At 31.9% G+C, this 12,185-nt stretch overlaps 2 protein-coding genes across 2 annotated transcripts in view; one reads left to right on the top strand and one right to left on the bottom strand.

The window, feature by feature from the left end:
• Positions 1-222: 222 nt before the first annotated feature.
• Positions 223-8,913, top strand: DCP1 (Decapping protein 1). Its single transcript, XM_965956.5, has 2 exons — positions 223-1,115; positions 7,691-8,913. The coding sequence occupies exons 1-2, from the start codon at positions 417-419 to the stop codon at positions 8,174-8,176; spliced, it is 1,185 nt and encodes a 394-aa protein (XP_971049.2). The 5' UTR covers positions 223-416; the 3' UTR covers positions 8,177-8,913.
• The window catches only part of LOC103314170 (BMP and activin membrane-bound inhibitor homolog), a 33,632-nt gene continuing 30,355 nt past the window's right edge, over positions 8,909-12,185 (bottom strand). Inside the window, exon 5 of the mRNA XM_008199335.3 lies at positions 8,909-11,538. Within this exon, the coding sequence (XP_008197557.2) occupies positions 11,154-11,538 (385 nt within the window). The 3' untranslated portion in view covers positions 8,909-11,153. The remainder of the gene's footprint in view (positions 11,539-12,185) is intronic.

Here is a 12,185-nt window from a genome sequence, read left to right as displayed (position 1 = left end):
TGTAAAACGTCATTCCAAGTCACAAAAATTACTGAAACGTAGTCAAGAAAATACGCATCTTATGACAGTCTGAGCTGTAACAGTACGAAGTAAAAACACATGGTTTGTGGTTTTATTTTTTGATCGAAAGTTTCGTTAAAGACAGAGCCCTGGTGCACCGTGGTTTTGTAGTCAACGAACAAATTTGTTACGTCCTTCGACAGGCGCGTCCTCTTGCAGGCGGTGTTGAACTAGAATGTGAAATTTTCAAAAGATTTTTCGTACTTTGTGTTTTTAATTTGATTGGACTGTGGTACTGAGTTTGTTTCGAGGAAACTGTGTAGTTCTTCATTTGGGGACGGTTAAATTTTGCGAAAAGTAGATGTTGTGGTTACCGGCCGCGGTCTGCATTACCGGCATTTTTGCAGTTTCAAATCATGGCCGATTCTATCGAATTGCGTATGAGTGTTACGTCTATCAAAAGAGTTGATCCATATGTGAAAGATATTTTAGCGACTGCTACACACGTTGCTTTATACAAATTCAACACCTCGACCAACGAATGGGAGAAAACCGACACTGAAGGCGCTTTGTTTATCTACAGCAGAAATGGAGAGCCGTTTCACAGTATTATGGTTATGAACCGACTCAACACAAACAATGTGATAGAACCAATTGTGAAAGACTTTGACTATCAGATGCAAATACCGTTTCTGCTCTACAGGAATTCAAAAAGCAAAATATTTGGCATCTGGTTCTTCAACCGTGAAGAGTGTGTGCACATTACCTATTTAATTGAAACAGTGATGGAGAGTCTCAAAGACAAGTCGAACGAGAGGTCGAAGAAGCAGGAGAACGGCGTTGACATTTTCAGTCTTCTCTCGAAGGCGCAGGAAGACTTCAATAAAACGCCGACGAAGCAAGAATCGGTTCCGCCGGCGTTTTCTACACCTAGGGATTGTACTTCAAAAAGTGTTATGGACTTTTTTGCTAAAGCCAGCACCAAGTCAACACATCAAACGCCCATTGTGACGGGGGGCGACGGAGAGAACGTGTTACAGAGGCTGATGTCCAACCCGGCTCACACGGTTGAACACATTGAGAAGCAGCAGAGGTCTATCACTCCACAGGAGCAGGTAAATATTATACAGTTATGTTTAGCAATATTTTAGTTTCATTACACAAATTGTTACGTAACATATGATGCGGAATCTTGTGTAAAAAGTGGAAATATGTTTGTTGAAGAATAATTGGCAAAAGGGGGCTGTTTAATGTTTTACTTTTAGTACCATAAAAGGCAATGAAGTTTGTTTATTTACTTTATTTACCTCAATATGTCTATTTAGAAATTTTTCTTATTTTTTGTTTTAGAAAATATCGAGTAAAATCATAGACCGATCTTAGATTTGATAAGATAATATCATTTTGTATCTTGTGAGTTTTTTGGGTTTGATTTATTAAAGTTATAGTATAATATTTATTGCAATGTGGTGCAATGTGTTCTTTATTTTGATTAATTAGCTTATTATTTTCTAATTGGTGGCACTTTGTATTGACAGTATCATTTGTGTACGAAATTTGTATTTTTTCCCGATTTTTGATGACTTTTTAAAACGTTTGACATAAGTAATTTACAAAAGGGTTGATTTTGCAAATACAAGAAACACTATTATAGTATTTTAATTATACTGCTATAAACTTTTGAACTTTGAGCTGTAAACAATGTTAAGCGTAAAGGTGGTAAATAACGATATTGTTTAGATTTTTTTATATCAGAAAGTGGCAGACGCTCGAATTATTACTATTATTAGATCTTGATGTTCAGATTGTCACGGTTGATACTTGCTTATGTATTTTTTTTGACATTTATTTAATTAAAAACGTTTTTATATCCCATTTCAGTTCACAGTAGAATTTATTTTAGAATTTTAAGAGCGCATTTGAATTTTTTATAGTAAAATAAATTAGGAGTTTATGTATAGGGAAAGAATTCTTTGAGCCAAGAATACCCACCAGAAACTCTCAATTTCTCCATTTCACTCCAAAAAATGCAAATGCGGTGTTGCAAAATTCTACTATGAACTGAAATGGGATAAACTTTACTAACGGCCGGTTTACAGCAATCTAATAAAATTGAAAATAATATAATAAATATTTATTTTTACGCTATATCGCTATGTCTTAAAAGTCGTGGACAGACACTTGAGATCAGCTAGATAGAGCTGTACAAAATACTATTTTCGAAAAAAATCTCAAAACTTTTCGTTTTGAAAACACAAGACTGAAATCCAAAACAAAACATGGCAACGCCCTACAAGTACACGTGTTTTTACACGTTTAGAAAAATATTAACCAAGAGAATTACCATGATACATAGTAAACAGGGTGTCTGTTTTTCGAGCTTCAGTTGTTATTATACGAGATACGAGGTCAGTTAAATTAGGGCAAAGATGTGCATTATTATGTTAAACAATTACCTGAAAGAAAATTTAATGCCTCATTTTTAGGTTTTGAAATATTGAAAAAAATTAAAACTTTGTCATTTTGGGTTTTACCTTTTTAAGCGAAACTTAAAAGAACTAGACGTTTTTATGTAGGATAACACTTTTTTACAAGAAATCTGAATGTCATTTGCTTTTTCCAAGGCGTTCTTCATGTCAGAGTTACTACACTCAACTTTGTTGTTTTTTATGGACGCTGTATTTGATACTTGTATTTTTTAAAAGACTTTTTGTTCCTGATTACAACGATGTATCACCATAAATCTGCATGCAAGCATGTAAGATTCGATCCTATCATGTGATACATCGTTGTAAAAACACTTTTCAAAAATATAAAAAACGAATATGGCTTCCTTAAGACAAATCAAAGTTCAATGTTGTAATTCTGACATCAGGAACGCCTTGAAAAATACTATGACAGATTTAAATTCCTTGTCAAAAAAGTGTCTATAACGTCCTTAAAAACGTCGAGTTCGTATGGTTTTTGCTTGAAAAAATTAAAATAAAAATTACAAATTTCCGTTTTTTCCAATAATTCAAAAACTAAAAATAAACGTCTATTTTTCTTTCGGATAGTTGTTCAGCATAAAAATGCACAACTTTGCCCTAATTTAACCGACCTCATATCTCTTATTTTCATAAGACTAATCTTGAAGCACAAATTCAGTTTCAAAAACAATTGGCGTTAGCCACGAGTTTTTTGAAGGAATGAGTGCTTCATGGTCTTATAAAACGAGTTTTTTATACTATTTTTGTAATTTATTTCCTTTTTGCCGATTTTAAACAAAAATCGTTATTTTATTCGATTTAGGGATTTTTGTGATGATTGGTAATGTTTCAATTTTGAACGTGAAATATTGATTTAAAATTTTTGTTTTAAGCAAATTTGGTTAAAAAACAAGAGTATGGATGATAATGAAGATAATCTCGTATGAACGCCCCCTGTAATTTGTGAAATTGACAAAAATGCGGTTCTGAATTTACTCCTCGCAACCTAAAAATGTTCGTACAATGTTCCGTCAAATAATGACTATCCCATTTCAGCTTAGTAGAATTTTTCAACAGCGCATTTGAATTTTTTGGAGTGAAATGGAGCACAAATTGATAGATTCTTGTGGGTTTTCTTATCTCAAAACGTGTCGCTGGGATTTAGTTTAACACAGAATTCTTTTCTTTCACAGAAACTCTCAATTTGTGCTTTCACTCTGAAAAATTCAAATGCGCTGTTGCAATGGGCCCGTCCCGCAATTTTGTTAACTGCATTTTTGGAAAGTTTATAAAAAATTAGGTTACCCTTATTTTTTTATTTTAATAAATTTTCAGTATTAAGGCCAAAAAAGCTATTTTTGATGTGTAACTTTAACACATACGAGCATTTCGACGAATTTCGACGTTCCTCAACTATCGAATGATTACAGAAGGCCTGGGCGCTGGTTTTCATGATTTGTATAAACTGATTTATTGTTAGATTCTCATCCTATCCAGCGAATTTCAAAATTTTGATTTAAATAATCTCTAACAATTCTGTAGTAGTGTAGCGGCGCACCATCTTGTTGCAATCACAAAATTTGCTGAGTAGTAATGTCCCAAGTTTTCTACCAATAAAGGTAATTTCATTTGAAAAAATGACGATACATTTTTCCATCAATGAAATGGGGTCGAATTATGTGCTCTCTAATGATACCGCACCATAAGTTAACTGAAAAAACAGTCTGGAAATGGGTTTCACAAATTATTACTAAATGTAGCCTCATCAATAAATAAAATTTCGTCGAAAAAATTTTCATCCAAATTTAATTTTTCTGGATAGTCTCACTGGTTTGGGTTTTTGTACCAAACTAATGTGGTAAGGATGAAATTTATTAGCACGCAAAGTCCGTCCTACTGATCTTCGGCTTATTTGAAAGTGTCTTGCTAAAGCCCTTTGGCTGATAGGTGAATTTTCGTCCACTTCCTGAAGAACTGTTACTTCGTTGTCTGGACCAGTAACTGTCCTCGTTCGAATTTTCTTGTGAGGAGGTCACTCTTGACGTAATTTTGTTCTCTATTGGGATATCTTTGTAAATAAAGATCTGCAGCAGCTGTTGCATTCTTGCGACATTCGTCATAGATGAGGATCATGTCCGTTTTTTTGTCATTTGATTAGTAATGCGTCATATTTAAAATCGAAATGAATCTGATTATAAACAACGATGACTGACAACTATGAACATTTTTGACGTTATTGACGTTTTTAAGATAAAACATTCTGTGGCTTAAATTTTAATTTCAAATAATACTAAAACATAAACAGCGACGAAAAATGTTTTAAAAGTTGCGGATAAAAAGATTTCAGAAATACAGATGACGTTGCATGCTTTAAGATGCCTATTAAAACAAAATAGCGGCAATTACAAAAAATTCACACTAATAGAAAATAGTTTATTTTACATTATATTTGTTTGAGAACTGCTGCTTCGACTGTAACAATAATCATTAACTTGGGCTTCACTGAAAGTACTAATATGACAAGCAGTTTATTATTTCATTATTTGTGATCAATGATCAGGGTACATAAATTTGATAAAAAAAATCGCAAAACACAAACCCAACTTGTTCAAAAACTTTTGATAAATAAATCATTCATTGTTATGTTAAATGTTAAAATCTGGGTTTTGAGAAAAACGGTTTAAATTTTTGTTCACTATTTAAAAAAGTGTTGCCAAATGGTTCAACTTAATAATTTATTATCATACTGTGAAAGAATTACATCAGGTGTATACCCTAAGGGCCCTTATTATATAGCGTGGTTTAAAAAGATGTTACCAAACATTAAGCTGTTAAGACAGACATTTTTTGCTTATAAACCCCACAAATGAGCTGTTTTGCCAACATCTTTTTGAACCACTCTGTATAATTTATATTCTTTTGACATTCTTACAGAAATAACATTTTAGTTGTTTTTAAAGGATACTTTTGAATCTGATTAACTGATAATAATTAGTGAATTTTACGAGTGAGAGTTAAGAAATTTATTGTCAGCGGTGTCATCTACGTAGGGCAGCACAATTTTTTTACACGTAAATCTTTTTTAAAGTTAACTACATGAAAATTATTCTAACACACCTTGTATTACACAGGGAGTATATGCTTCAGATTTAAGGAGTATATAAATAAAAAGTGAAAACTTCGGTGCAAGAATGGGATAGGTAAGAAAGAAAATTACTTTGTATTCAGCTTTATTGGTCGACGCTTTTTATTAAAAAAATAAGATAAAATATTTCTTTATTAGACCTCAAAAATACGGGTGTGATAGATGTTTTCGATCGAGAAAAGCACAGTGCGACTGTTAGCATCTCTCATCGTGAAGGGATGTGCGCCCCTGGGAAGTCCCCTTGTCTGGAATTTAGAAATAGGCTCGTTCCGAACAAAGTTTGGTTTATGCACCACTGGTGTGCTGTACTCCGTTGAAAATATCTCTATCGTGTTTATGGTCGCTACTAGATGGCGCCTTCCAGAATTTTCAAACATATTCAAACATTACATAATTTCAGCAATAAAGAAATTGTGTAAAATAGCGTTTCAATAAGTAAGTTTTCAATATGCGAAATGATTTATTTTATAAAGTTGTTTAAAGGGCAGTGCTTTTTGTGAATTTTGCGGCACCGATGAGTTCTTGCATTTGGTTCAAAATAGTATATTATGATACGAGTTTTATGAGACGCATTTTGTCGCACGCACGAATAATAGAGTAAGTGCGACAAAATGCCTTATAAACGAGATAACATACAGTATTTTTTCTACTTCGCACTTTTTGTACCAAAAAAATTAATTTCGAAATTTAGGGAATTTTGTGGCAGTTGACAGCAGTTGCGCACAGGCCGTGAAATGAAATTAATAATTTGGCGTCCAAGAGGCTTTGCAATATACCCCTAAACAAATTGATTAAATTATGCACTTGAAACAGGTGTCGATTGACACTGACAGTTCTCTCAGATAATTGTCAAAAAACTAGGTTGTCAACCTTATCCAACTAAATTACCCCGGTTTTTGGTATAATTATTATAGCACTCCATTGGATATTACGATACGCAAATTGTGTAGAAAAAATATTACGGACTATTTTAGAAAAACGTTTATTTAAGCATGTATTGAGATGCAATTGTTCAGCTCCCACACCAAAAATAGGTTCATGATATTTCACTTCTTGCAGTAAATAGAGAGGGGAACATTAATTCGTCGAAGGATTGTGTTATTTTTTTGGAATCTGGAAAATTAAGTCAGAAATTTTTCTTAATGCTATTATTATTAATTATCCACAGACGGTAATTGACATTGGTACATCAATAAAAAATCGTTGTTCACTTGATGAAATAGTGTACCTATTAAACAAAATAAATCTTAGAAAGCGAAAATAAGAAATGTTCAGATATTTATTGTATTGCTTTAATGTTGCGAGAATAATTTATAAACACATAACAATAACCCTTGGGTGATCATGTGAAAACACACCTACACTTCCATAAATTATAACGTGCTGGCTTTACTATTTTTAAAATTACGAACATAAATCTGAATTGACCATAAATGTATCAAATTTCAGCTCTATAATAAAATAAAAGTGAAGTACTAAATGCAATTTTGGATTTGTCAGTGGAGAATATTTACTGCAAATTATATATTCTAAGAAACCCCACATTGAACTACATTTTGAGTCCCCACATAGTAATGTTTTTCTTCTACTGGGAAATAAATAGAGCATAAATTTAGGAAAAGGACTCGACCTCTTATTAAATAAGACAGTTATAGATTATCAACATTATTGCAAATACGGTACTAAATAGTAAATATCATTCATTATCGTAATTTACTGCCACTATCAGGCGCCACTTTTTAAATAAATGCAGCACACCTATTCGCATAACATGTAATAAACAAATGTCTCACTGTCACTTTTGTCATTAATGACCAGTGTTTAACAACAACGCATATGTCACTTTTATCGCTACTGGTTTATAAATATGTTACATAAACGAGTTCATTCATATAGGTAACTGTAACGGTGCAATAAAACACACTTTTCAGTCGACCAACAAACTGCTATTAATTTAATTAAATTTGCGAGCCGAAGGCGAGTGTAACAAAATATTCAGTGAATAATGGCTTACTTTTCCTAATATTATTTTAATTATATTACTTTGTTTTTAAAAATAAATTTAATTTACTTGCAGGTACCTTTACGCCACAAAATAAACGCAGACAGGCGCAGCGTTCCGATCTCATTCCCCAGCACTAGCAACACAGTTGACCGAAAAGACCAAGAAAATCGAATGAGTTTTATGGGGGTTTCACCCCCCAACCAGGCTTATCAAGGTTCATCGCCTTTGGCATTCCTTCTGCAAGGGCCAAGTCAATTGCAACAACCTGAAGAATCTGATGCAATGAGGACTTCGCCCTTTGCACAATTCCTAGACAACGCGCAGAAACCGCAACTGATGACTCCGATGATGTTCACAACTCCGACAAACACAGAGAAGTTGGACAACAGCAAGACCGAACCTAAAATCGAAAATATCGATCTCTTGACGGAAAAGCAGCTAGCACAAGCTCTTATTCATTTGTTGAAAACTAATTCGAATTTTACCAGACAGATACACGAAGCGTATGTTAATTCGATCATGGAAAGGGTGAATTGTAACAGTAATTCGCTTATTTAAGTTTGATGTTTTTTATGTTGGACACAGTCTTGATAGAGTCAAGGCTATCCCGAATGCCTTAAATTATTAGATTTTAATAACGACATTCTTTCCTCGTTGTTTGACTGAAGAAGGGTTTTAATACGTAAGTAAAAGTTCGATTTCAAACAACACATTGTGTCGTGCAATGATGTCTTCTATAACCTAACTAAATCGCTGGTATTTAGACTTCAGTATCAAAAAGAAGTAAACTTAGAACTTGTTGTAACGTATATACAGTTACATGATTGTGATACATAGACATACATGTTTAGGATTTGAAAACTCAATAACTTTGCTATTAATATAGTTTAGACGATTAAACGTGCATGTAGTTGGAATGAACTGTTTGGTTTTGTTTTTTATTTTCTTTTACTTCTTTCTAGTCATTTATCTGTTTTAATATCCGAAGAGGAAATCATTTTGTTTCATGTCGTCTATAAATAGCGCCCGATTAATAATATACAATGTTCTCAGTTAAGCCCACTCAAAGAACTATATTTGTAGCAAAACGTATTTCAATCTCATAGATGTATATTTTTAAGCAAAAGTATATAAATTCACGCTGTAATGTTGTTGTCAACAGAATTGTCATCTTTGTTGATTTATATTTTTTTACTTGAATGAATCTGTACTACCACTTCCCAGTTTCCAGGTCATTTGAACTTGTCTCACTTTGTTGAGTAAAACCTTTTTTTAAATAAAGACGTTACATCTGATTTAGAACTTTTATTTGCTGGATATAAAAAGGCACAATAAATAAGCATTTCCTTAACTAATATTATACAAAATAAGCGAATACAGTCAGAATGTTAAAAGTATACAAGATATGTACATATTACGAGTAATTAAATTTGAGCAGTCATTATCAAGTGGTAAACATCACGGCAATCCTGGAAATATTTTATGGTGCGGTCAGTCGCAAAATCCAAGAATGTCACAGCCGCAAGTGCGTTAAGTCTTATCTCTGGAGGACTAAACTAGGACACAAACAATTTAAGTTGTTTGGAAAAAATGCAATCATGGTAAACTGTATGGTTAAAAGGGAAAATAAATAAAATGATTTTTTACAACTTCAGGATGATTAAAAAAACAGCAGCGCGTTATAGATTTTTTATATGATCCGATTTCAAAAATTAAAAAAGTAAAATAGTTGGCTTAAAAAAATGTAAATGTTGGTATCCAGGGTGTTAGGGAATGGCTTAGCAATAATTCGTTTGTGAATTTTTCATAATCAGACGAGTTATCATATCATTTTTCCAAAAAGTACGAATTTTCTTTAGAAATTTTTATTAATCCACCTGTTGAGAGCCACTGTGTGGCTTGTGATAGTTTATTAGCAGTTAATTTTTTCATTAAACAAAATGGTGGCGTATGGGCGTTTTGAGAATTTTTCAAAATTGTGATTAACATGTTCATTTGAGTGGGAGGTTTGAATCTCGGTCAAAAAAATTTTTTTTCGTAAAATTTAATGATAAAACACAAATTCAAATAGAAGAATAACGTAGTGGACCAAGAAGTTAATTTACCTCTGCTGTTTTGTCAATAGTATTAAATGTATGCTAATTTTTATAATTCTAGTTCAGGGGTTCTCAAAATTTGGGAATGATTTTTTGGGAAAACTGCATTTTTGATTGACATAAATTTTGCCTAATCGATTTATACTGCCATTCTCTGTCTACCTTTAAATTTTTGCTAAACCATTCTCTAACAGGCTCTACTTTTGGCTATATTCAACGTTCTTATTGTCAACTAAAACTTTTTTTTTCTTTTTATAAATTGGAATATATTATTTTTTTTACAAACATGTGCAATATGTTCTACTTTAAAAAATTACCAAATTTCAAAAATATTAATAAAATTTAGTTGTATGGTGTCATATAAGACACTGCTGTTATTGTTATGTCAAAACGCAGCAAATAACAAAATATATAAATTAACATATCTATTAAGTAGTTAAAATCTTTATTTTAAAGAATAGTTTTTATTAGATTTTATTAACTTTTATTAAATGTTCTTCATTTTTAATGTTTTTTTTATGAAAAATTTAGTATAAACACACATGTTTGTACTAAATAACTAATATCTTCTAAAATATTAAAAGAAAAATATGAGTCGCAATTGGAAATAAGTTGAATGGAGCCCAAAATATACTATGAGATTTAGAAAAAAATTAAAATCATCAGCTTATAATACATGAGAAGCCATTCGTTTTATTTTTTTTATTATTCGGGCCATAAATAAAAGTTCTACAGCGCCTGCCGTTTTTTTAAAAACGACCCTGTGTATGTTGCTTCTAAATTACAAAATCATCTCACAGTTCAGTTAATATATCATTCTTAACTTAAACAAATCTACAAGGGTTGGAAAATTCAAACGTTTAATTTTTTTAGAAAAACTTATTTAAATCGAATGAAAAAAATATTGTAGCTTCTTTATCTGGCCATTTTTTTAAACTGTACGCACAGATTAATTGATTCATTCTTCAAACTTGTATTTTCATAAAAAAAATAAACAACTGAATTTTTCAACCCACTAAAACTTGCTTTTAAATATCTATATTTACAAATAGTTTAATTTAGAAGCAACATCTGGTTCTAAAGAAATCATTTTGTTCATTATTTCTGTATTTCTTTTAAAAATTAATTTCGAAATTTTTCACAGGAAACACATGAAAAAATATTAAAAATAGGAATTGCACACCACCCGATATTTTTCGAAACGAGTATTTTAATTTTTTTCGTTTGAAAAAAAAACCGTTCAACATATAGTCTTTCGGATTTTTTTAAGAAAATGTAGTTCTCTAGAACAGTAATTTTCTGTTGTTTGTTTTTAGCATAAATACAAGCAAGGAACAATTTCGCCACCTGTCCTAATATTTTAGTCCTCCGTGGAATAGCCACTCAGATGTTCACCCTACTTAAATACTTTGGTTCCTTGTTAGTGTTGATTGAATCAATCAGTGATTAAGCGAGTTGATAAAGTTCTTGTCGTCGCTTGTGAACTTATCCTCTATGTATTTTTTGTCGCTATTTACATGATGGACTAAATTGGTTTTGGAGCACTTGGTCGTGATCTTCTCAATGTCTAGCACGACCGACGCCACATTTGCGTCTCCTTGCATCAGGTTCAGTTTGGCGTTGGTTTCGTTTTTATTCCCCGTATGATGCGTCCCAATTTCATTTTGGATAAGTAGCGGCACTTGAATTCGCTGCAAATCATCGCCTTGGTACTGATATAAACATTTCTGGTGCTGCGATCTTCGCAAAATGTTGTCGTAAGTGCGTTCCAGTTTGTCACAGCCGTGCTTGCTTTGAGAAGGCATATGGTGTTCATATGACGTCCTAAAATCCACAAATAATTTTTATTTAATTAGGATAAGTCCGGTAAAGTAATTTTACAGTAACTTAGGAGAAAATTTCAGTTGAGACGAGTTACTGTAAATATATACTTGACGTTGTCGTAGTGTATTATTTCATACTGTAGGCATTAAATCATAATAAAAAAGTTTAAAAACTCCAATGGACATAAATATTGAGTATTATCTATTCAAATGACATATGCACTGTCATTGCCACTATTTCAAAAATTTTGAAACAGTGCTAAAATTTCTTTTGTAGTACATTTATTGATGGTACATAAAAATAACCAAAGACACAAATTATTAATGAACTAGTGTCAATGAACAGTGTTGACAATTTTGTGATCTTTTTGCAATACCAAGAATATTTGGAGAAATTTTAGACCCGTTTGAGATTATTCGAAAACATAGTGAATTCTAATATGCGTATATCATATAAATATTTTTTAGAAAATATTCCAAATAACTTGTTAATCATTTTTAGGATACCGTGGGAGAAAATGCATTTTTAGAATTAATCAACTTTTTTTGGTATGTTAAAATAAAAATAATCTAGGAGAGTTCTAAATAAAACTATAGAAGAATTTGGAGAATATAGAACTGTTTATATCTATAAGACGGTCTTAGAAA

This window comes from Tribolium castaneum, chromosome 2, assembly GCF_031307605.1.
Source record: "Tribolium castaneum strain GA2 chromosome 2, icTriCast1.1, whole genome shotgun sequence".
NCBI classification, from domain to species: Eukaryota; Metazoa; Arthropoda; class Insecta; order Coleoptera; family Tenebrionidae; genus Tribolium; species Tribolium castaneum.
The sequence above is the reverse complement of the archived record's forward strand: the minus strand, read 5'-3'. Positions and strand labels throughout refer to the sequence as shown.